The following is a 26,858-nucleotide window of genomic DNA, read 5'->3' as shown; positions in this document are numbered from 1 at the left end:
TCGGATACATACTTGCTAATTTTTTAGGATCTAAATGCCACCTATAAAACATTTTGTAAAAGTTCTCTCTTAAATTTTGGGCCTGTGTAAATTTTACATTTCTCACCCAAATCTTTTCCCAAGTATCTTTGACTTTTATTGCAAGCTTCTTTCATTCTGAGCCTTTGCTTTCCCGACTTCATCTTTGCAGATTTGGGCTATCTGCTGATACTCTGCCTTAGTTATGTGTCCCTCTTTCCATTTTTTGTACTTGTCCCTTTTGTTTTTCAGGCAAGATTGGCCAAGTGTTGCTACACACAAGGATTTGTTTGCTTATGCAATTTTTTACATTTACATAATATTTTAATGTTTTGCAGGATGGATAATTGTACTTTTCCAAGATACAGTGACAATGACATTGTGGTACACATTCGCAACTCTTTACTGAGTGGAAATGAGGCTAAAAACTTTTCAAAAAGTGATTTATTTCCAAACGTGAAGGTAAGAGTTTTTATATTCAGTGGAATTGGAACTCATGTAAGGGGTTTTTTTATGTCTTCAAGTCAGTTTTTGACTTCTGACAACTGCCTAGACTAGTCCCTGAAGTTTTATTGGCAAGGTTTTTGGGGGGTTGTTTGCCATTGCCTGCTGCCTAGGATGAGAGAAAGAGACTGGCCCTCTTGGCTTTGTGTCTAAAACTTATGGTCTTGTTTCTTCAATCTTCTGGAGAAATGAAACACTAGAAAGACTAATTTTTGAGATTCAACAGATGTGTTAACAGATATTAATGAAATCTCTAATGCTGTCTCCAAGAAAGTTCTACAATCTAATTTAGGAGGGAATGGTATCTATTAACAAATCTTGGTTTAGCATTCTGTAATTTGCCTACGTCACCCCTAGTAATAGAATTTTTATTTCTCTTTCTTATCCAAATGCTCTTCATTGAACCATTGTGTTAAGATTCCTGGATCTTTAAACATGTGTATGTATTTCACATATATCACCATATCTCCCCTATGTCTGGTCTATTTGTTATACCCTTCAATCCTTGCATGCTAGTCTTGCATTTCAACCCACCAAATTTCAGTGACTTAAATCATATTTCCCTCCTGCATTAAAACTTTCACTTCCTGCTTCTTCCCATACACCATGCATTTCTAAAGAATCACTGGGAAACTTAGGTCTGACTTTTTAGGTCCAGTGACAATTATCCCTTTATTTTCATATGGATTATTAGAAAGGGGTAGCTGTCAGTGGATTTAAAAAATCAGAAGCCTTTTGGTCACAAGGAAAAAGGACATTTTTTTTACATCCATTGGGTTGAACGATTTCTGCTTTATCACCATAACATAGTCCTTAACAGATGTTCAGTAAGATTCGCACTGCATCATCTCCAGCAATTCAGGCTTTGCTTCACCTGCTTCATCTCCCTCAACTATTCTATAAGTCAGGAAGACTTCCAAGATCCTTGAGTTAGGGGAGGCCCCAGGTGTGATCCAATCAAGATATTCTGCAACCCTCTCATTCCTCAGTTGGATTTAGCAGCATATCCTCAGACACAATCCCAAGCTTACTCTGGAGCCCAAAGGTGTACATCAGTTGCCTGGGGTGGACCAATCTAATAGATCCTGTCTACCTGCGGTGGAGGACAGTGCCAGAGAACTGCATTATTCATCAGTTTAACAGTCTAGCCACCAGATGTTAAAACTTGATATGAGTTATGATTATATGAGATGAAAAGGGAGTTTAGGCTACTGGATCCAATGTAAGTTTTCTTTGTCATCCCTTCTGCTCTTCATGAATCTACTTTATCTCCTTTTTTTTTTTTGCAATGTCTTTTCTCGTGGACAGCCAAAACCTGTTTTTGTCACAAAGGCTTGAAAACCTTTCCTCAGTTTTGAGTACAGAATTCTACATCTCTTGCTTTTGATTGTCAGTTCCATTTACTGTATTTGCTCTTTTTTTGTATACTTATAGCCAGTTGCTTCCTCTGTACGCTTTTTAGTACTACCTCCTTTTTTTTATTGAAAAGTTTTTCAATACATTTTATCTTTAACAATCCCTCCCCCCACCCCCCACCCAACCCTTCCTAGCCCTCCCTAACCCTCCCCCCTCCCCTTCCCCCCTCCCCGACTTCCCAGAGCTAAATACAAGGTATAAAAGTAAAATCAGTCATAAACAACCATATGCTAACAACCATAAACCATTAAGTCTATCGCACTCTAGCTCATATGAAATGACTACAAGCAATACTAATATAACCTAAAAAAAAGAAAAAAGAAACTTATTCAAATGCTAAATGAAACTTTTTAGTCCCATATTTGTTCTGGATATAATCAATCCACTTTTTCCACTCCATAATATAACGTTGTTGCGAATGATCTTTCAAATAAGCCGAAATCTTTGCCATTTCCGCCAGGTCAGAAACTTTTAGAGTCCATTCTTCTATAGTCGGAAGTTCCTCCTTTTTCCAATATTGACCTATTAAAAGTCTTGCTGCTGTAATTAAGTTCAACATCAACTTAGTGTCCACAACAGTAGTATCTGTAATTATGCCCAATAAGAACAATTGCGGACAAAACTTTATCCTTTGCTTAAATATCTTCTGCATATTCCACCAGATTTTAATCCAAAAAGCCTTAACCTTTTTACAGGTCCACCATATGTGAAAATACGTTGCATCTTCGCCACCACATCTCCAACATTTAGGTTGATAATTCGGATACATACTTGCAAGCTTTTTAGGATCTAAATGCCACCTATAAAACATTTTATAAAAGTTCTCTCTTAAGTTTTGAGCTTGTGTAAATTTTACGTTCCTCACCCAAATCTTTTCCCACGTGTCCATTGTGATAACTTCTTGAATATTCTGAGCCCACTTTATCATACAATCTTTAACAAGTTCTGTTTCTGAATCAATTTCTATCAATGCAAGATATATCCGTTTGATATGTGCTGGACCCTGATTTCTAATTTGCTTTACCAAATTGTCATCAGTCATTGAAAAACCAATTTTCTGATCTTCTTTCCACCTGGCCCGTAATTGACCATATTGAAACCAAGTTTGAACAATCTTCTCATCTCATAAAAGATTATACGGCTTCAAACACCATACGTTCCTCTCCAAACTTAAGATCTCCTTGTATGTAGTCACATCATGTTTGAAGCCAACGTTTATATTTTCTATTGCATGTTTCGGGATTGCCCACAACGGTATCTTGTAATCTAACTTATGTCTATATTTTTTCCAAACTCTCAGCAATGCCTGTCTTAAAATATGCACTTTAAACACATTATCTACCTTCTTATCATACAATAAATATGCATGCCAGCCAAATAACAAGTCGTGGCCCTCAAGATTTAATAATCTCCCTTGTGTCAGATTAATCCAGTCACTTATCCTTGACAATGCAGCAGCTTCATAATATAATTTAAAGTTGGGCATTTTAAGACCACCTCTTTCACGCGTATCCTGCATAATCTTAAGTTTAACTCGTGGCCTTTTCCCTGCCCATACAAATTTATTGATACCCCGTTGCCATTCCTCCAAATTTGAATCTTTTTTAAGAATAGGTATCATTTGAAATAAAAATAAAAATTTAGGCAAGACATTCATTTTCACTGCTGCAATTCTTCCCAATAGAGACAATTGCAATTTTTCCCAACTCTCCAATTCTTTTTGAATTTTTCCCCATAGCTTTTCATAATTATTTTTATATAACTTTGCGTTTGAGGGTGACAAATACACCCCCAAATATTTAACTCTTTTAACAATCTCAAATCCAGTTAACCCTTCTAAAAGGGCCTTTTGCGATGCTGTCATATTTTTGGCTAGTATTTTAGTTTTTTGTACATTGACCTTAAATCCAGAAACCTTCCCATATTGCATTATTATCTCCATCAGGTCCACAACAGAATTTTCTGGCTGGGTCACCGTAACAACCAGATCGTCTGCAAACGCCCTCAGTCTGTAATCCTGATCTCTAATTTGAATACCCTTAATTTTTTCCGAATTCCGTATTTTAATCAATAATATCTCCAATGTTAAAACAAATAATAAAGGTGATAACGGACACCCTTGTCTTGTGCCCTTTTCAATATTGCATACTGCAGTCAAACTATTATTTACTATTATTCGGGCAGTTTGTTTTTGATATAATGCTCTGGTTGTAAAAATTTATCCCCAAAATTCATTTTATCTAAAACTTTTATCAAAAATTACCAATCCAATTGATCAAAAGCTTTTTCAGCATCTAAAAAGATCAACGCTGCAGGGATCTGGTTGTTCCTTTCCAAAAACTCCATCAAGTCAACTATATGCCTCACATTATTTTTCATTTGTCTACCACTAATAAACCCAGTTTGGTCCCCATGAATCATCTGTTGCAAAACCCTCATCAGTCTATTAGCTAAAACCTTAGCAAATATCTTGTAGTCCGTATTCAAAAGTGATATTGGTCTGTAATTTCTTACTTGAGTAACATCCTGATCTTCCTTCGGAATCAGGGAAATAAAAGCAGTTCTCCAGGACGGAGGCACCCCTCCTCCCCTTTGAATTGTCTGAAACAATTCCCTTAATGGCTTTATCACCTCCGATTGTAAATTTTTGTAATAGACCGCAGTCAGTCCGTCAGTACCTGGCGCTTTATCCACCTTCAATTGCTTAATTGCTAAAAGAATTTCTTCTTCTGTTATCAATTGATTAATCTCTTCCTTTTGTTCTTGTGTAAGAACCGGGATGTTGGCATTCTTCAGATATACGTCAATGTCTGTTTCATTAATCTTATCTTTAGCATATAATTTGGAATAAAAGTCCACAAAGGCTTCCTTAATAAGATCCTGTTGATACACAACCTTACCTTTATGTTCTATTTTATCTATGTTAGAAGCCCTTTGCTTTTTCCTTAACCTGTAGGCCAACCATCTACCTGGTTTATTGGCATTACAAAAAGTATTATGCCTAGCAAACCGTAGGTTAGTTGCCACCTGATCAGCCATCAACTTATCAAATTGTCCTCTTAACAAATTAATAACCTCTTTAATCTTCACATCCGATGGATTCAAAATTAGGGCCTTTTCTTTTTCCTTAATTTCATTCTCCAATTCTTTCCTCCTGACTTCCAAGTTACGTCTGTATTTATTGTTCATATATATTAACACCCCTCTCATATGGTACTCCCTCCTTTTTTTATATGGTAAATCTTCATCTTTCATTAATGAAGTACTGCTAATGAGTCATCAGTTTTTCCCTCCAAGAATCACAAGTGTGACATATTATGACTATAGATTTCTCTCCAATGATCTTACTTTTCTTCATTGGCTCTAGCAATCAAAGCTTTAATTTTTTTCTTGTTCACTTCTCAGAAATCCATACTCTTCACTTAGAAGGAAAATTTGTTAGAGAATTCCTTTACCAAACTTCATTGGCAAACATCCTTTTGTTCTCCATGTTCTTTTGTCCAATGAGCCCACTCTCTGGAACCTGCCTGTAGGAGGAATGTTATTAAAATAATTAATTTTTACTAATTAATTTTCTAATTAAAGAAAACAGTTACTCAGTGACTTGCAGTGGGCAATCAGCAGTTATTTAGAATATGTCCTTTCCTGAACAGTTGAACCTTAGAACTTAGAGTTGCCAGACATTCTCCTTTCTTCCTTGTGTTAAAATGGCATTTCTCACAACAATAATCTTGTGCAGTAGGTTGAACTAAGAATGACTGAGTCATCAACTGAGCTTGCAATATTGAGGGATGGCTTTGAATGGGTCTTCACAATGCTGTGTCTTACATTCTAAATACAGTACAATGCCTAAACTTGACTTGATACAGTAATGGCCAAAATTGTGGAAACCTTTTGGGAAAAGTGTATTTTTGAGGTTTGATGGCTAATACCACTTTTTTTTGGAGTAGTTCCATAAAATTATATATCAATGGAATGGAATGCGACAAAGTCTGTTCAATTATCTGTACTGTATTCTATGAAAAGTTATAGCCACATAACCAGAAAAAGGAAGCACAACTTGCTTAGGTTGATATCAGGTAGCTTTCCTTCATCTGACTGTGGCCAATGAGCATGAGTGTTTAGAGAGCCAATCATGTGTCATCTTGGTTTGGCAGCGAGCCAATCAGATCACAGTAGGATTCAGTTATTGATGTCATGTATTGAAGCTGAGAGGAGGACATTTATCAGTGTGTTATGTGATTGCTATTAAGATGGTTGGGGTTTTTTGTGTTCTTTCATTTAGTGAGCTTGTAAAACGTAATAAAATTAAAGTAATGATGCAAAGAGTTGACTGGTTGCCCAGAAAGCGAGGTAAAATAGTATTATTAAGTGAACAAGGCTACAGTTATAAAGAAATTAGAAGAAAAATTGGTGGAAACTTAACCAAAGGTAGCATTTCCACTGTACACTTTTCCCAAAAGGTTTCCACAATTTTGGCCACTACTGTAGACAAGTAATTTTCAGCCTCTTAAGTGAAAGCATATTCCAGTCTGTTAAAAAAATGTGGAATGTTATATTTACATTTGCTGTAAATTTAAGTATTTTTTCCATCAGCTACACAATTAGACGTGAAGAAGATTTAGGAATATTTTATTTGCCCACAGGGTTAATTTTGTAACCAGGAATGATATAAAAATGCACTCTTAATATACATTAACGTATTTTAAATTTTTGCCTTGAACGTATCTTGAACTTTGCAGAGTTCTCACTCTGGTAGTGTAAGCAAACTAAATAGGTTCTATGTAAAATAAAATTCATATATTATTGTAAATTATGTTAAATTGTACTTCTCTTTTTAGCCTGAGATATTGCATATGATTTTCATAAGAGTTTTGCAAAGTGTGTATGGAATCCGTGTGGAACATTTTTACATGGTAAGAATATATTAAGTCATGGGGGGAATGCATTGAAACTGGAATGAGGTGGAATTTTAGTAGTTCCCTATATTGTTTTACTTTGCCTTTGAAGACTAACAGATTTATTATATTTATTGTCTTAAGATTGACAGTACACAAAATCTTTGGTCTTTAAGCTGCTACCATGAATTTTGTTTATTGCAATAAATTAATAGCTCCATATCTGGCAATCATGATCTTTACAGTTTGTGGAGATGGGAAAAAACATATGGTCTCCTAAGTCACAAGATGGCTGGCAAATAATTATACAAGTTTTCCCTGGCTTAGTTATCCAAGATAAATGTGGTTCCATGTGCCTTCTCTCTGCCTGATGGTTCTTTTTTTCATAGTAAATGAGAGAGCTAAAGCACTTCATTGGATTATTCAACATGAAATTGTTTTGCATGCTGTTCTGGAGTAATGACAGCTTTATGCTGGGTTTAAACATCACAGGAACCCAAGAATTTCTTAAAGATGGTTTTAAGCCCATTGTTGTAATCTAGTTTATACATGACACTAAACTGAAAGCAAATAAAAAGCATGAGTAGGTGTATAGCCTGACTAGTAACAACTTCCCAGAATTTTTCCAGAGTGTTTTCCAAAGTTTGGTTCCTTTAAGAATATGCTGTTTCTACATATAATTTTGTCTGTTAAAATTTTATATTTAGAGCATAGAATGTTCACCAGTTAATATAGGGATATCTAATTAATCTATAGATATATAGTTAACATATAAATGAAGAATCTAGACAATGTGGTGACTTTTTAGATTCCTCATGAGTAGGTGAAGATTTGTATCATAATTTACTAGAAATGGAATAATGATCAAACTCTAGTTCTATACCCTTCTGAAGATGGATTAAAGCAGTACCTATGCAGTTGATTATTGTAAAATTACAGTGTTCTGGAATTAAATGTATAGTCCTGAAACTTATTGGAGGGGTACACAGTCCTGTGAAAATGTGGACTGTGATACCCCACTATACATGGATAGCTTGCTATAAATGAATGTTATATTATCAGAGGAACTGGATGAAAAAAATATATATTTCATTAGTTACTCCTTATTGATTTTCTTCAATTAGATGCCAGTGGCATTTGAAACAGCATATCCTCAGATTTTTGAAGGCTTTCTACCCATAGGAAATCTATTTATTAATATGTAAGTATCCTGAAATCATGTTTTATATTTGGTTTTCTTTGTGGCTTAGTTTCGTTTGTATGAATTTGAATGTGGGAGTGTGTTTCTCTGCTATTAAAAAACTTAACTAGATTAGATGGTTCTTTTATTGTGGCAATAAAAGTATAAAGAATTCATTTTGTGTTCAGTGAAATTGATTATATTATTTTTAGAGCTATATAGTATATACTATACTGCTTTAGATTTTAAAGTAAAAATGTATCCCAGATTATGCAACAGTATTTCCCTGGTACACCTTAAACCAAATGAATATTTCTGGAATCATGTGATTGTTTTAACTGGTCTGAAATGCAGCATTGCCTTTCTGTTCTGTAATTATACATACTGATAGAACTTAATGACTCCAAAGATTCATATTCTTTTTGGTGCTGTACTGCTTTGCAAAGGTAACTTTGTTCAAGCAAACACCTGAGAACTGATGGAAGACTTCAATAAATATAAGTACTAACAGAAAAAGAATCTATATTTTTAACATGTAAGTTGTCATGTAGTATTACAGTGTAATTAACATATTTTTCCTAGACTTTCTGCTTTTAAAAATTTTAAAAAATGAATAACTCATTTAATTCAAAGGGAATATTAAAATAGTAGGACTCTGCAGCACTATTCTGTAACATTTAAAACTCTGGTTATAGTTGTTTCCTTTATTATTTTCCTATACAATATAATACCAAGGAAACAACTACATTGTGAATTATAGTGGTGAAGTAAATAGTGTAACTAATCTAATTAAAGAATATGTAAATTTTTTGACAGGCAGCGGTTTTTCCCGATCTGTCTTATCAATGACTTCTACATTTCAGACCTTATAAATCCAAGTAAGCATTACAAAATTTTTTGGTTTGTGTATGCTTCATAGCTCAAAGGGTCATATATTTTTACTTACCCGAAACTGGCTCGCTAGATTTTATTTTTTATAGTTAGGTTTACATTTCAGTATTAATTTTCTCAAGAGCAATGGTTAGTAAAATCATATGAAAGAGTTGACAAAGTTTCTAATTTGTATAAAATATCAGAACAAACACTTGTATGAAACTTTCAGAATCCTAGCCTCACCTATGTTCAATTTCAGAATTGGAAACAACTGTTCTTAGAAATGAATTCCAAAATAGATTTGAATGAGATTCTTTGCTGTAAACATCTGGATGTTTTGCAGTGGTTTGATAATGAATTAGATCCTTAATTGTATAATAGCCACTCAAGCCACCTTCCTCTTTAAAAAGTCTTAAAGTATTAAATTAGATATAAAAATAGAAATCTGGAATGGATTTTTAAATGCAAAGGTTACAAATTCAATTATATGTTTCATTATGAATACCAAAGAAGAATGTCAGCATTCTGCAGTACCTGCCTTTGTTCATATGCATGAGACTTGCATTCAGATGTGATCAGCTCCCAATACAACTTATCTGAAATAATTTAAAGTACATTTCTGGTACACAGTTCAATAAACACTCAACATTTTCATTGATTCCTTAGTTGCCAGATGTCATCTCTTGGTTGATTTGTTCTCAGACAGATAAGAGTTTAAATCTTATAATTCTCTGAAAAAATTATTAAACTATGGGTGTCTTTTAACTGTTTCATTTTGTAGAAGCAAAGAAGACAAGCCGGTTTTTGAGTGGTATTCTTAATTTTCTATTATTCTGTAACTCACGGCGTGAAGTCTACTTGGAAATCCAGAGTGCACATGTAAGATTAATTTTTGTTTTTTTCCTTGTCAGATCTTCAGAAATGATAATTCTGACAAATTGAGAATAGTGTATTGCAGAAAGTTTCTTCCAGTTTCTTGCATCTTTTGTTTCACATTGTTACCTTTCTAGATGTTAATCTGTTATACATCATGTGTGATTAAATGCATTTAATGATTTTTTTTGGTGCCACTTTAGTAAACAGTTTAGCTACCCTTGTCTAGAATGTGCATGAGATTACTTTTTGCTTCTAGTTTCATTTCTATTAGTTTTTATTATATTAAATAAAAACTTCAATAGTATTTTTTAAAAGAAACAATATATACTAGTTGGGCTGTTTACAAATTCAGCCAGTTCAACAAAAAGCCAAACTTTAGTATTTGTCAAATTCTAAATAATGTTACTAGGGACGCAGTGGCTCAGTGGGTTAAGATGCTGAGCTTGTCGATCAGAAGGTCGGCAGTTTGGCGGGTCGAATCCCAACTGCCGTGTAGCAGAGTGAGCGCCTGTTACTCGTCCCAGCTTCTGCCAACCTAGCAGTTCGAAAGCACGTAAAAATGCAAGTAGAAAAATAGGGACCACTCCGGTGGGAAGGTAACAGCGTTCCGTGCGCCTTTCGCGTCTAGTCATGCCGGCCAAGCGCTGGCTCTTTGGCTTTGAAATGGAGATGAGCACCGGCCCTTAGAGTCGGAAACAACTAGCACGCATGTGCGGGGGAACCTTTACCTTTACCTAAATAATGTTAAACTTATTTGATGATCTTGAGCTAACCTTTAACTTGTTCTGCAACCTTCCTGACAGATAAAAGTGCAAAAGAAAGTAGAAGAGTCTTATGTAGCTTTTTGGTGAAAGGATATATAAATCTGCAAGAAAAAGGGCCAAGTAAAATCTGGATCCATTCCTTTTTTTCTCAGTAGTAAAACTATCTTACATTGCAAAGCTGCTGCTGTCTCATGTTGCCTATAATATCAGTTATGTTTATTCTTAAAACTAAAAAATTGTATAACTAGATTATTAATGAAGGAGAACCATTTGTAGCTTGGGGTTGAAAAGAGGGGTTCTTGATGCTCTCTGAGCTTGCTTGTTTTCTTGAAGAAGTTTCATTACCCTAACTAGGTAACATTATTAGTGCTAGTAAGGGGTGCTGTCGCTGTCAGTTCATATTCTGGTGTCTTGCCTATCTGTGTGAGTGGGGGTGGTCTTAGGGATTTTTTGATTGGGCTGTTTACTAATGGCTCTTGGGCAGTTTCTTGATTGGGGTATTGCTTACTTGACCTTGACCAGGCCAAATCCAAAAATGCTAGGGAATATGTAGAAGCCTGGCACTCTGACAAATCAGCCATCAATAGACATATAGACATTAACAACATCTAATAGGCTATGCAAAATAGACCATTAACCAGCCCAAAAGAGAAAAAAGATTCCAGCACCTCTCCACCTGTAATCAGCACTCAGATCAGCACAGATTAACTCCAAGGTCATCTTCAGACCAACAATCAAGTAAGCAATACCCCAAGCAAGAAACTGCCAAAGAGCCATTAGTAAACAGCCCAACCAAAAAAATTCCTAAGACTGCCCTCACCCACACAGACAGGCAAGACACGAGAATATAAACTGACAGCAAACAGCATTCCTTAGTAGCACTGATGATGTTACCTTGTAAGGGGTAATGAAATATCTGCATGAAAACAAGCAAGCTTAGAGACCAGCAAGGACTCCTCAACTAGATTACCACTTGGAATTCATCAATCATCTAGGCATCAGGTACGCAAGCAAAGATAATACCACTTTTTAGAAGAATTATTCATATACCATTCAAAAGAGACAATGAGACAAAAAGGGAACAAAAAGACCAAAACATTTCTTCTCACCAGGAATCAACATCCAGAGGAATAGAGAACACCAAGATTAACATTAGACTAATGATCAAGAAGCAATCTGTACCCCAAATCCAGGAACTGCTAAACAAGCTAACAATAAACAGCCCAAGAAAATAACCATCAAGACCACTCACCAGTACTGACAGGGCATGCCACTAGAATACAAAACAAGAGCAAACTACTGGCACTGATGATATTACCTAGTTTGGGTAAAGAAATGTCTGCAAGAAAACAACCAAGCTGAAAGAGCATCAAGGACCCCTCACTTCAATCCTGAGCTACAAATATTCTCTAAAAGTTAAATTACTTTGCTGAAAGTCCTCCTATCCTTAGGTTTAAAGAACATTCACCTGCTTAATACTCTGACCTGCTGAAGAAAAAAGCTTTTTGAGATGTGGATCTGCTGCTATTAAGAAAGTGACATTTCTCTCCCTTTTCTCTCTAGTTTAATTAATCATGGAGCCACTATATCTTGCTTTCATGTGTCTGTAGCCAATATTGTCCATTCAGACTTTGTAGCAAAACCTGGAGCTTTTACTGCCTGAGTTGTAGCTCAGCATAAATGTATTAAATAAGGATATACTCTGACCAGTATAATTTCACTTTATAGTCAGTTGCAATTTTTCTATAATATGTTGAATTGCATGTAATGTAAATTCTTTTTCAAAGAAAACATCAATGGATAAAGAGCAACAACTTCAGGTGGCAATCCAGGAGGCAACACGGAAGCTTGAAAAGATGGAGTAAGATAACTTCAATAAGTTCCCCCTATTAAAATTATTAAGAATCAGTTCATAGGACTGAAGAACCTTCTACTGGGCATAGAATTTGTAGCAATATTTTGAAGAATGCATGTCTGAATTCCGCTTAACATGCTTTTCCCATGGATTCTCTTGTTAATGGCATTTGAATCAAAGATTTGCCATAGCACGTTGTTACTGGGAGTGTTGTAAACTGGCTCAGGATGTTCAGTGCTTAAGACTGTTGATAAACAGGTGCTGCAAGGGAGCTCTTTTGAAGTATGTCTCATAAGGAAATTTTGGGGACAGTCCTTCAATAGGTTTGTTCTTTATTACTTCTTGTCACTTATGGGAGCAAGTGTTATAATATGAAATTAAAGCCTGCATGACATGACGAGTCAGGACACGGTCAGAGGAAGGAAATAGTGATTTCTTTCTATGTTTTCTCAAATTTAACTTATTTCTCCCAAGGAGAAAGTCACTAAGATTCCTTCTCCAGTTTTTCCATTACATATACCTATCCTCTTTTGCTCATGCCTCTTAATGGATAAGGAAAAAAATAGCTTATTTTGTGTGTGTGTGTGTGTGTGTGTGTGTGTGTGTGTGTGTTTGATTCCCAATGGAAAGCATGGTTGAAATGTTTTTGGAAGGACACATTCTCCCAATGGCTTATTGGAACCAAATTGGTTCCGTTTCTATAATATAGCCTCAACATTACAGGGATTTGATTTCAGTTAAAAAAGGAATGAGATTGTGCTTTTCTTGGGCCACGTTCTTGGAGCTCCAGTCACCATTTTAGGTGCAAATAACAATTGAGTTCCTTGCCTAGATGTGGCTTGGATTGATAAGGGGTCATGTGTTTCTTTGTGTCTATCATATTGGTTTACCTCCCGTGCCATTTTCATGCAAGAGCTTTAAATTTCGTCCTCTCCAAATTAAGATTTTTTAAAATCTTGTGTATTGAATTGAAATTGTCTAAGCAAATATCTATAGAAAAATGTTTTATATACATATCTAAAATTTTACATTAAATATATTGCAGAACTTAAGATTGCCAAGTAGCTTTATCAAAAAGAAGCAGCTTTTTTGTATGTTATATTTATATGTCAAATTCATTTTTCTCTAAACTGAGCACTATTTCTATATACTCAGTATTATTCCTTTAGACCAACAAGTAGAGTTCAAGGAGCTGTCTCAAGAAATTCAAGAACTACAGAATAAACTCAGTCAAGAATATCAGCAGAAAACAGTATGTGTTCTTCTTACTAAAGTTCATGTGATGTCCACAAGCTATGCTGTGTTTAGCTGTCCATTACACAACAGCTTAAGGCAGACATGTCAACCACAAGGCCCGGGGGCCAGATGCGGCCCGCAAACTGGTTTCATGTGGCCCATGAAGCCATCCTGGAAACAGTGAGAGAATGGCCCCCACTGCCTTGGCCCTTGGCCCAGAGACCCTCCTTCTGCCAGAGACCCCCAGATCTGTCCCACTCCTGCCCAGGCCCCCATAGGCACCCTTGATGCGAATGATGTAGAGCTGGCCATGCCCACCCAGTAGGCCATACGCACTCTAGCCACGCCCACCCAGTAGGCCATGCCCACCCTGGCCATACCCACCCGGCCCCTTGAGGGCAACCGCAATGCTGATGTGGCCCTCAGTGAAATTGAGTTTGACAGCCCTGGCTTAAGGGAAGTTGTAAAATATATACAGGTAGACCTTGACTTATGACAAGTCTATTGGACTTATGACAAGACTATTGGAAATGATGTCGGACCGACCAGGGGGCTACTTATGACCTGGATTCGAAGTAACAATGGTTGCAACTCCCCCCACATATACACACACACGCCCTGATTGCATTTATAGTCGTTTGTAGCGTTTTGTGGCCACAAAGCTTTTGCCAAAACGTGACATTTACTTTTGGTTTTCAACAAAACTGTGACCCTAGTGCAGGGCTTTTCAACTGGTGGTACACGTACCTTTTGTGGTACTTTGGCATGTGGCAGGTGGTACGCGACTGTCTAGAGAAGTGTAGCTAGCCATTTCTATAACAACAAATGAATCAGTAAAACCCAAAATCCCCCCCCCCCTTTTTTTTTAGTCATCAAGTTTTTGACACCTAAGCACTGGCGGTACTCAAATATTGTCATGTCTTAAAAGTGGTACAATCTATGAAAAGGTTGAAAAGCCCTGCCCTAGTGAACCATTGGTTTGCTTAATGACTTGTGGTGTTTCTATTAATGGCTGGTCCAAAAAAATGGTAAAATTGTGTTGGTCATGTGACTGACCCATTTTATGACCATGTAGTGGTCATTATCGTTAAAGATGTATATGGTGTAGCACCATGACATATTATACAACACTTTGGCAGGATTGAAACTGTCCATTCATTTGAGTCATCTAGATTTTCCATGCCCGTAGCAGCCACATTTTCTGAAATTCTGTCTTTCCACATTATACCTTGTTAATATTCTGTAAGCAAGCTGAGGCTATATTGTTTTAGCAACCTTTTGGTCCATAGATCATCGGAGTATTTATCCTTTATATTTAAAGTTTTGATGTTATAATTCAATATTTTTATTTTGTGTATTGCTATTTGCCACTTAAAATCTTCTGGGATTGGGACAAATTATAAGCGTTGGAAATAGGTTTTCTTAATTGTTATGCAATTTTTTTGTAGAATGTTTTGCAAGAAGTGATCCACCAAAAAAGAATGGAAATTGCAGAAAAGAATAAAAATTTAGTAAGTAGCATTCATGCAAAGTTCAGTAATTGTACAAAAACTGGTAAGATTCAGTATGCTTATCCATAATAGTTTACATACTGTATAATGTGAGTATCTTTGAAAAATATTTCAGAGATGCTTTATTTTAAAATCATAGAATCAAAGGGCTGGAAGGGACTTTGGAGGTCTTCTAGTTCAACCCCCTGCCCATAGCAGGAGACCTTATATCATCCCAGATAAATGGTTGTCCAATCTTTTCTTGAAACCTCCAGTGATGGTTCACCCACAATTCTGAGAGGCAAACTGTTCCATTGGTTAATTGTTCACACTATCAAGACATTTCTTCTTGGTTCCAGTTTGGATCTCTCTTTAATGATCTTCTATCCATTACTCCTTGTCCTGTCCTCAGGTGCTTTGGAGAATAAGTCAAGCCCTCTTTTCTGTGACAGTCCCTCAAGCACTGGAAGACAACTATCATGTTCATCCCTGGTCCTTTTCTTCAATAGGCTAGACATACCTAGTTCCCTTAACCATTCATCTTACAGTTTAGCCTCCAAACCCTTTGATATTTGTGTTGCTGTTCTCTGCACTCTTTCTAAGTCTCAGCATCTTTTTGTGTTTTGTGGTGACCAGAACTGGATGCAATATCCCAAGCATGGCCTTAGTAATGCAGTATAAAGCAGTACTATCACTTCTTGTGAACTTGATGATACCCCTCTGTTGATGCAGCCCAAGACTATATTGACTTTTTTGATTACTGCTGGTTGATACTTAAGTGATGATCCACTAGGACACCTAGATACCTCTCATAGTTACTATTATTTATTTATTTATTTATTTATTTATTTATTTATTTGATTTGATTTGATTTGATTTGATTTGTATACCGCCCTATTGTTGAACCAGGTACAACCTATTCTATACCTGTGCATTTGACTTTTTCCTGCCTCTTTGCAGGACCTTACTTTTCCTACCACTGAACTGCATTTTGTTAGCTAGGGCCCAGTGCTCAAGGCTGTCAAATTTTATATCACTTTATGTTTATTACTTTTGAAGTGAGATTTTTTTTACATTAGGGATGTGCAAGCTGGTCTCAGGCCCAGAGTCTGTTGTAACAGAGGTATTTTAGGGTCAGAGGGAAGGAAAGCTAGCTATGTAGAGATGGGGAGAAGGAGGGGAAAAACATGTTATACCAGCATTGCCCTATTTATCCCTTAAGCCACCTTTTATTTTTCTTGATTGAAACCTATTTCCACCCATTTTGCATAAGTGAGACTGTGTCCTCTCTAAAGTGGTCCACGTAAGCTTCCAGATAGAATGGATTTGCATTGTGCATCAAGCAAAACACTTTTTTTTTTGCTTTTTGAAGATTGGAACACATCAGCTCTTTGAGTCATACATCAGAAATCAGCACTTTGGATTCAAAGGCAAAAAGATAGTTGAAAGCATGTACGGGTGTGCATGTAATACCAGTTTGCAACTTTTTGAAACGGTCAAGTCTTATATCAAGATCATGCAGCTGCTTTGCATTCTTGGCAAGATATGCATTTGGTTTAACAATTTGCTGACATGTACTAACATGTACATCCCTGTATGATCCTAAGAACCCCCTTTGAATTGAAATTACTGCACATCTTTTTAATAAGCGTGCGGAGGTGTTTTAATCTTTTGAAAAATAACTTCTCCCTCTGCATAATGCACAGTTCAAAAATAGTGCATGGACAGAGGTAGACCAATTTCCTTTCCATCTATCTTTTTTTGTTCTATTTTATCTGCCATCAATCAATTTCAATCTATTGACAGTCCTAGACCAAACACAAGAAAAAGACCGGCAGTGCAATGCTGATAAAAAAGGACTTTTAAGTTGTGATAAAATCTGTCATCTTCATTTACATCACTGATAGACTTGATTTGTTCTAATGTAGGCATTTTTTTCTCTTTGTGATGAGGGATGTTATACACTGCATACTATATTAGTATTGGTGTGCTTTATAAATAGCATGGTCTATAATTCCACACCAGGTATGGAAACAGTACTCTTTCAACACAAGCTACATTGTATTAAAAATGGCAGTGATACATGAAGCCCACCAGTATCATCCAGACTTGGCCTAAAATTTTCAACAAAAAGACCCCCAGTATGGTATTTATCAGAAATGAAGTCAGCTCTGAATGTAAAATGATATTTCCTTCCCCATCATGAAAATGAATGAGAAGCAAGTTTATTCTGACTGTTGCCTGGTTTCCCTGTCTTGTGAGTTGGAGTAACCAAACTGCATTTCACCCCCCACCCCCTCCATGTGTAAGAACAAAGAAGTGCAAGGCAAGGACAAAAACATTTAATATTGACAGAATTAATATACATGCTCTTACTCTGAAGTAACTTTAGTGGGTCTTATTCCTAAATCAGTATGCATAGCCTCACTTATTCTCTACGTATGACAGGGAGGGGCAGGGTCAACGTATTTGTCCTGACCTCGAACTTACTGGTTTTGAAATAGAGCAGTATCCATTACTGTCTCTTCCATGTTTTCCAGAACAGTTTTGGAAGTCCCGGATATTGCAACAGCAGAATTTTGAAACTGCAAAATTCCCAGAGATCCCCAGCAAAGACATAACAAAATATCCTGTCTCTTTGGTGCCATCTAATGATCACTGGAGAGGAATCATGTTCTTTCAAACATCTACCCCTGTATTGAAAGAAATGGGTTGCTTTCTTTTCCTTTTCAGCAGCCTGATGCTGGGGTGACTGTCAAAAAAAGCTATTTACGTTCTATCAGACTGAGTAACTTGCCTTAGGAACCACATTTTTCCTAAATGTAAATTAACTTTATCGTAACTACTATTTAGTATACATATCAGAAAAAGAGTAATCATGAGCAGAATCAAATTCATATTCTTTCAGCCAACAACAAATCTTCCTGTAACCCTTGAAAGAAATAAAACCTGCAGCAAACACGTCAAACCATTACAGACAAAATATACTATTGACAGCAGCATCATAGAATATTGCAACTGTCCTTACAGTTGCCTAATCCATTTCTTGGAGGCCAATCTCAATAGAATCTTTTATGCATTTGGGAATGTGTGCTGCAATCTCCAAGTCCATTAACAAAAAGATACAGGAAACTGCAATGATGCAGAGTACAAGGATAAATAAGTAACTGATTTTGGCAACAACATTTTCCAGCCTCTAAATCTGGAGAGAAAATATTTATTGACAAAATATCTTAAGTATTAAACAGTGAAATGCAATCTTAAATCTGGTCAAATAGAGAACTTTATATTTAAGAATGCCTTGCTATCTATTTTATGTATGTTTTTTGTGTATTTCTTATAGGAAAATTACCAGTCCTGCAATTCATTCATGTTAAAAGAAATGGACTATGTGTTGTGCTCTTATTCTTTTTCTCCAAAATGTATACACTAACACTGAAAATTTAGCTGCTTAAGATTTATTTGATAATCAAATGATTTTAAACTTCTGAAAGCATTAGGATTAAAAAAAATGTATTCTCAATAAACAGAACGATCTGAAACTGACAATCTGTTACCTAAAACAAGAACAAGAGCAGTTGAAGTCCAGGATTACAGAGTCTCCAGAGAAACTCACTACTTGCAGGGAACGGATGAAGCAGACACTGCAGAAGATTAAAAAAGACAAGGTGAATCTTAATATTAAAGGCACTTTAGTTGCCTTATCATAGCAATTAAAATTGATAAAGTCAGTATTTGTCAGATTTGCCTCCCATAGTTTCATAAGAATATACGTACATTTTTCAAAATTAATACAGTTAACTGTATCTTACATATATGTTGTAATAATGAAAGCCAGTTAATATGTATCAGAACTGCAAAATTTGACAAGTGTCTCAACTGTTCTACCTTTTCTATGTCTACAAAAATATTTAAATCCATGTCCTCCCTGTCACTCAGCTGTACTTCAGGATTAGTATTGTTCCCTAACCATGGTTCCAAATATTTAGCTCTTCATTACTTGAATCAATTTATTTCCAGCTCAGATATTAGTGAATCTATAGAGAAAAACACAGGAAAAATCTGGTGTTTTTTCCCCAGACCATTTTTATCCTAACTAAATTGAAAAAAGGATTATAAAATATCAATGATTGAGATGTGAAATATTGTTTGGTATCTGAAAATTTATTATATCAAATGTAAGATAATCTGTAACACAGTAGAAAACTAAATTACAAAATAAAAGATTGAAAGAAAGGAATTGCTGACAGCAATAGTATTTCAGATTTAGAACACAAGACTAATTAGACAGTTTCATGTGGATATAGGTATATTATGAATGTTGCAGCTTTACCCACACCATCTCAATTCTGATTTTTTTAATTATAAAGCAAGAAGTAATTGAGAAGTATGAAGCTTATAGAGACTTGGTAGAGATGTTTCCATCATGTCAACTGGAGGTCCAATTGTACCGAAAGAAAATGCAAACACAAGGAGCAAATATGGATAAGCTATCAAATATATTGGCCCAGGTTTGTGCTATTCAAATATAATATCTATTGTTGATAAAATATTTTGAGGTACTTATTCTTGGTAGAATGTAGTCCAAAATAAATCATGGATTCAGCACAGCGTTAGCAGAGAGCTCATAAAGACACATATTCTTTACTGAAGTTTGCCAATTCCTCTTCAAATTAGAGGAAAGTAATGGAAACCCATTACCTAGCCCCATTTTTCTCAATTTAAGTTTGAACTGGGAAAATTATATTCCTGCAGGAAATGGATTGGAAGGCAAAATTATATTTAAGATACATTGAGGCAGAGTAAGATTTTGTAAGGTTCTGGCTCGACTACACCCAAGAAAGCAGAACTCTTGAAACAGGAATTGTTTCAAAAGGAACTTTTATTGAGAGATAGTGATAGCAAGAGAGCAAAGCAAGATCTAAAGTTTTCCTGCACTAATTGCTACATTAAAACTTGTTTCACAAAACTCCACCCCAGAGCCCAACTGCCCAGTTGCATCCAGCCAATCCACAGATGCAAAGTTGTAATGGGAACCAGAGCTGATAAGGGGTGGTTCCCAGGTGCTTCTCCAGATTTCACAAAGGGGTGGAGATAAGGCATATGGACCCTGGCACATTCCATTCTCCTTTTCACACAAAGATACACATCAAAGTTGAAGAACAAAGCACAGGAAGTACTGCCACAAGCCCCCCTCTCAGCAGAGGAAAACCTCCCACTAGAAAGTGAAAAGAATCATTGAAGGGGTTTTTCACAGATTTTGCCTGAGACCCCCAATTTTACTAGCAGCAACTTATGCAAACAAACTGCTAACAAGTTTTCCACATTGTCATGAATTTTCATATTGCATAAAAAGCTCATTTAATGTCGAGCCAATCTACTCTGAGCAGAACAGCACATTCTTTATGAACCCATAATAGAAAAACTTTAAAAACATTTGAAAATCAGTCTTTGAAACCTTGGGAAAACAATAGCGTATATCTCTGTTTAGTCTATTTTTTTCTCTTTGCAAGAATATGTAAATATTACACCTCTTTCAAAAGCTCTTCTTGCAAAATAAACTGGTTTACTAAATGTGGCTTGCTCAGATGTTGCATTTGTTTAGCTCTTGTTTAGCATTTGAAGTAGTATTTTCGCTAATTAGTGATATGTCTACTACTTGCATTCTAAAACTTGTTTTTCAGATCAGAACGTTAGAGGATCAGATTGAGAATAGCACAAGTGGATTCAAGAATGCTAAGACGGAAGAAATGTCATTGAAGAGATTAGTCACAGTTAAACGTGAAAAACTTGCTGCTGTTGAAATCAAACTTAAAAAGATATATGAGAATACTGAACTGCAGAAACAGGCAATAACTGAGTATGAATATTGTTAGATTGTTTAATTCTGCTTATTTTGCTAGCATCTTCAATGCAGTTCAAAATTAGCAATCTGGAAAGAACATACTAAAATATACTGCTTTCTGGAAAATAGGTATATTCTTGAAGAACTTCATGCTGCTTTTCCGTCCTTTAGCTCCCTGGGAAAAGTAACTAATAATGGCAACGACTTTAGTAAAATCCATTTGTCATTTCCGAATCATTCACAATTCCACTGTAGTTTTTCTCATCAAAAAACTCAAAATTAGGATTTGGATCCCAAAGGAATGCAAACAAATGGAAAATTATGCTTGATCCTAGATAGTTTTGCCATTAATAGAGGCACATGACAATATTTACAACAGAAGATACTACTGTATTCAGATAACATTCCTAAGAGACTGAAAAGCTATCCTCTATTGCCATTGATACTTCATGGAGTTGATCAGTAAGATACAGATTTGTTATCCAGAAATATTTGGTACCATTCTCTCTTTTTTTGTTCCACTCACCCTACTGTACAGAGTGAAGTGGAAGGAACTCGGACCATTTTCCAGTCCTGTCTACTTTTGAGAATTAGGGATGGTTGATGTTTTCCTATCCCAAATTTCATAGAAGAAATGGAACTTACTAGGATTGCCTTTAACCATTAAATAATAAACCATAGGATCCCAGTTTTTTTAATGTTTATGACCTACTTTTTTCTGCATAGAAAAGATTAATTAAATCTTAATTTGCAGGTGATGCTTTTAAATAGTAAAAATATTATTTTCTAGATACTGCAATAAATTTCAAGAGAAAAGAGGAGCTGTCTGTGAAAAACTGACAACAACAGAGACAGAAATCATGCAACTCAAAGGTTTAATTCAACAGCTCAGTGACAAAGTTGGGAAAGAGAAGGTAAAAGAGAAGGTGAGTGAATGCAGCAGACACTCATGCTGACGTGGCTTTTGTTAAAGCTCCTCCAGGCATGATGTCATCCAGCCTGCTAATGTCATCTGCAGGGAGGAAAGCCTTTATGCATAGGGCTGTATATTCATTGGCTTCACTCTCTGCAGACATCAAGACTGAGTGCGCCAATCCTTCCAGGGGGCAAGTATCATCTGAGTAACATTGGCCGGCCTTATCCGGCCATTCATTTGCTGAGTGCTTAGCATAGCATAATGCCCGAATGGCTGGTGTTTTTAAAGTTTCGCAATACATGTACAGCCAGCCCTTAAATGGCTCTAGAACAAAGATAAAGTGTTGCACAAGACTTCATGTGGCACCAGCATTCTATTTCTTTGCCCTGGAGGCACAGATAAAATAGGAGTCAAACACTTGGGGCACAGTTCTTTTTGCATTTTTTATGTAGCTGGGAAAGTTTGAAAGGAGCAAATATGTGCAGTATGACTTGGAATTGCTTATCAAACCCATTTTGCCACTTAAAACTCTTTGGTAGCCCCTAGCCAAAATGTACCCTGGGTATAGTTGTCCTTGATAAGGTTGAACTCTTAAGCCTAAAGAAATTAAACAGCTCGGCTCTTGAGAAGTTGTAAGGGTAAGAGACTCTGAACACTTTCATCCAAAATGTTTTTTTTAAAAAAATAAAAGAGGTTTGATAGGTTTAGCAAATGTCTTTTCTTTATACTTCTTAAAAATGAAAAATACATCACTTAAGGGAATGTATATTAATATGCCTAGATCTCATGTCTCTTATAAAAAAAATAATGTCTGCTGATCTTTTCTTCTGCCTCTTTAAGGAGATCTACCTCAGCCTGAGGGTTGGTTTGGAGAAATACCATGAAAATATGGTCAGGACAGTGAACAGCTATATATCATCCAGAGAAGAAAAAATTGCTCAATTAACTGGACTTTTTTGATATTGTAATTCTAATTATTTTACATCATTTTCTTGATCTAAAAATATGGAGTAGCCTGCTAATTGCAAGAACTGTAGTAGAGCTTACAAATCTCTGTTGAAGAATTGTCAAATGACTATTTTCTGCTTTCCATTATTTTAATATTTTCTTACCTGAATAGAATTGAGAGATGCAAACTTGAATTTGCTTTCATCAGATAATAATAGTAACTTACAAATGGACATATATTTATAAATTTTCTTTAGTCATAAAGATTTCTGAATATAAAAGTTTATAAACCATAACCCAACATTTTCTCTGTTAGATTGGTTCTTTTTAATCAAATTGTAAAATATCACTTAAATTTTCAGCAACAAATATTGGCCATTTAATTTTTTAAAATTTGGAGATCTTATGCATACTATTGTAGATAGTTTCTGTAGTACCAATTATTTTAACAGCCCAAATCTCAAGATTACCAAGATACTGGCTTCCTTGCAGGAAATCTTGTAAACATTTGAGCGAGCACACCATGCTTTGCTAAGAATTTTAATCTTGAGATTTGGGGTCCTGTGAACGTCCTCTGAATGACTTGCATGAGCCAAGGTGCTCACTGGCATCATGTTTCTGATTGTGGGCTTACATATGATGATTTAGAACTCTGCTAAAAAGAAAAAAAATAAGAATCACTAACCTACATGTTTCATTTTTCTACATAATAAAATCCAAATTTCATAATCTTGTTGTGATGCATTAATGGTGATGTATTGATGAGAAACATAACATGGATAAAATTTTCTTTAAAAATTGTTAATTGTATCTAAAGGAATCTTTTGCTCAATATTAATTGGCAACCCCACATTCAGCATGTTATATGCTCCTGGCTATTTTCCTTCATGACCAGAAGCAAGCTTGCCTGACCAATAACCAGCCAAGACACAGTGAAGGCCTTTTGTTTTGTTTATTACAATAAGTAGGGAGAGAAGCTATCAAAACTTGGCTGTCTCCAAAGTTTGAACCCAAAATATTCTCTTTATACAATCCTATCTCAGCCGCCACATCCCTCTTTCCCCATTGGCTGAGGTGCTGTGAGGTTACACTCTAACTGCCTCCTACATATTTCCTGCTGCATTCTAAATCATACATCACATGTACATTAAAATTAGGAGATTATTCAAGGTGTGTCATTTGGTGGCCGACGAGACGGATGGAAGAAGCTGGGGCTCCGGCTTCCCAGTCCAATTTTGCTTTGCCCAGAGACCCTTAAAGGGTTGGAAAGTTGCCCTGGAGGAGCAACAAAGAAGGAGGGACACTCCAGGAGCTCGGATCAGGTGGCAGTCGATCAAAGCAGACTGAAGAAATCCTCTGAAAGGATGGAGGAAAGGCTGCAGGGTGAGCCGAAGCAGCCCAAGTCCCCAGCTAGAAGGAAAGCGAGGAGCCGCAGCGCTCCGCTAAACAGCTTATTGTCAACAGCGTACTGAAGCTGGATGAGCCAGTGCTTTTTCCTTTTCCTCTTGGATTATAAGACGTTGAGCCCCTGATGGGGAAGAGCTAAAAAGCAAAGACCCCAGAAGGATTAAATCCTAAAGCGGAGAGCAACTACAAAAGGGGAAAATACTTAAGGAATATAAGAAAAACTTAAAAAATTTAATTTAGATTGATTCAAAGAAGGACTGACTATTTAATCTACAGAGGTGAAAATCTTTTATATATAAACTTAAGGGTAAATAACCTATAAAGAACTTTAGAAGAAAAACCTTGTGAAAATTTTCTAAAATCAGACATGGATAAATGAGTGTATGAGGACATCTATTGGTGAAATAAGAAACGACAGTACTAACACTAAAAAAAATCTTTGGAAATATTTGACCTTGAACAACACCTGCTATAAACAAAGTGCCTTGGCGTGAGTCTACAAGGGAAAAGACTTCTCATAACTATATTTGTTGACTTTGGCTATAACTAAACGAACTATTTGGAGACAGTGAACACTTTACATTGGAGATTCGACTGGAGGTGGATTTGGCCTAAAGCAGCTGGCTCCTTTTTACATTTTGGATTTTACTCTAAGACTGTTGGCTGAAAAATGAGTACATCAAACATTGCCAGACTTATGAAGAAGACTTCTGCACCCTCTGTTGGACAATCTAGAGTGATAGCATGGAATAAACTTTTACTCATTTGAACAACCCTGGTTCCTGATTTCCTCTGCCTCACACAAACTACTAATCTTTTTTCTCTGGTATTCAGATCTGGCTTGAATTTCCCAGAATCTTTCTGAAGCACATATAGCTACTTTCATTCCCATGCATGTTATTCATTTTCAAGATTTTTTTTTAAAAGATGAAAGATAAATATTCTGACATTTCATCAGCAAGGTACCCTGGGTGTAATGTCTAGCAACGCTTTTATAGGAACTCTGATTTATCTTGAACTTCTTTTCCTATTAGTATATCTAGCCACTAAATCCTATTAAGAATTTCTCCGAATTTATTAAATTCAGTTAGGCTGCTTCAGTAGGAGGGGAACTTCTCCAGGACATAATCTGCTCTCTATCCTCCTTTCATAGCACTTTCTGGGATAATAATAATAATAATAATAATAATAATAATAATAATAATAATAATAATAATAATAATAATAATAATAATAATAATAATAATAATAATAATAATAATAATAAGTTGGAAGGGACTTTGGAGGTCATCTAGTCCAACCCCCTGCTCAGGCAGGAAACCCTATACCATTTCAGACAAATGGCTGTCCAGTCTCTTCTTAAAAACTTCCAGTGTTGGAGCATTCACAGCTTCTGGAGACAGGTTGTTCCACTGGTTAATTATTCTAACTGTCAGGAAGTTTCTCCTTAGTTCTAGGTTGCTTCTCTCCTTGACTAGTTTCCATCCGTTGCTTCTTGTCCTGCTTTCAGGTGCTTTGGAGAATAGTTTGACTCCCTTTTCTTTGTGGCAGCCCCTCTTCTTTGTGGCAAGTAGAAAAAATTTGAAACCTTGGTATCAACCTCCGGCTGAAAAGCCCAAACAAAACAAAACACCAGAGTCATTGTATACTTTATTGAGTACAAACCGGCAGGGTTAAAGCTAGCACTGAGGAAATGGCAGGAAGCAGTTAATTAAAAGGATGGAACTTTCCCTCCACTCTGACAGGTTCAGGTCACATTGTCCAATACATCATTCAGTAATTATTATGAGAAGAAACTTTAGTTTGCCAAAACAACTCTACAACAGCTCCAGCTCTCACACTGATAAGGACACCTGTGGATTCAAAATTCTCCCCCACACACACACTGACCTGCACTGTTGGCAAGTTAGAAGCATGTAGTGGTCCTAAAGACTTGGATTCGTAGCTTGACAGGTCGCCCTCCCCCCCCAAGGAAGGAAAGGGAACCTGAAAAACAGAAAGAATACACATTAATGCTTACTAATCTTTCCCTTTGCCTGTCCTGGTTTCCGGGGGTACTTTTTGTGGAATTGTTTTACCAAACAATCTGTGCTTACATCTTCTGCTTTCACCCACCTAGATTCCGACATCAGATAACCCTCCCATTGGATTAAGTACTGCAACATCCCCTTGTGGATTCTGGAATTGAGGATTCGCTTCACTTTGTAATGTGTCTTCCCTTCTACCACTATTGGGGTGGGAGCTGCTGTACCTAGTGGCCTCAGTGTGGATTCGTTGTATGGCTTCAATAAGCTACAATGGAACACCTGGTGCACTTTACGCAGTCACCATGACAATTTTAGTTCTACTGTCACCGGATTATTTTATTTTTATTTTATTTTTATTACATTTATATCCTGCCCTTCTCCGAAGACTCAGGGCGGCTTACAAGCTTAGCAGTAGCCTTCATTCTATGTATATGCCTGCTTGTTAGGGCTTTCACACACACCCCAAGCAGCATTATTACAAAGTCAGCTTAATTGCCCCCAACAATCTGGGTCCTCATTTTACCTACCTCGGAAGGATGGAAGGCTGAGTCAACCTTGAGCCTGGTGGGATGCGAACCTGCACTAATTGCAGGCAGCTGGTGTTA

At 36.3% G+C, this 26,858-nt stretch overlaps 1 protein-coding gene across 1 annotated transcript in view; it reads left to right on the top strand.

Annotated features, from left to right (window-relative positions):
- Positions 1-23,624, top strand: part of NUF2 (NUF2 component of NDC80 kinetochore complex) — a 30,622-nt gene extending 6,998 nt beyond the window's left edge. Inside the window, exons 2-14 of the mRNA XM_081322766.1 lie at positions 357-480; positions 6,780-6,854; positions 7,961-8,037; positions 8,833-8,894; positions 9,671-9,768; positions 12,317-12,390; positions 13,540-13,636; positions 15,069-15,131; positions 18,641-18,778; positions 19,481-19,621; positions 20,795-20,970; positions 21,746-21,881; positions 22,712-23,624. Of these exons, the coding sequence (XP_081178892.1) occupies positions 358-480; positions 6,780-6,854; positions 7,961-8,037; positions 8,833-8,894; positions 9,671-9,768; positions 12,317-12,390; positions 13,540-13,636; positions 15,069-15,131; positions 18,641-18,778; positions 19,481-19,621; positions 20,795-20,970; positions 21,746-21,881; positions 22,712-22,831 (1,380 nt within the window). The 5' untranslated portion in view covers position 357 and the 3' untranslated portion in view covers positions 22,832-23,624. The remainder of the gene's footprint in view (positions 1-356; positions 481-6,779; positions 6,855-7,960; positions 8,038-8,832; positions 8,895-9,670; positions 9,769-12,316; positions 12,391-13,539; positions 13,637-15,068; positions 15,132-18,640; positions 18,779-19,480; positions 19,622-20,794; positions 20,971-21,745; positions 21,882-22,711) is intronic.
- The last annotated feature ends 3,234 nt before the right edge of the window (positions 23,625-26,858 follow it).

This window comes from Vipera berus (genome assembly GCF_964194415.1).
Source record: "Vipera berus genome assembly, chromosome: 3".
Lineage (NCBI taxonomy): Eukaryota > Metazoa > Chordata > Lepidosauria > Squamata > Viperidae > Vipera > Vipera berus.
This window is presented reverse-complemented; position numbering and strand designations above follow the sequence as displayed.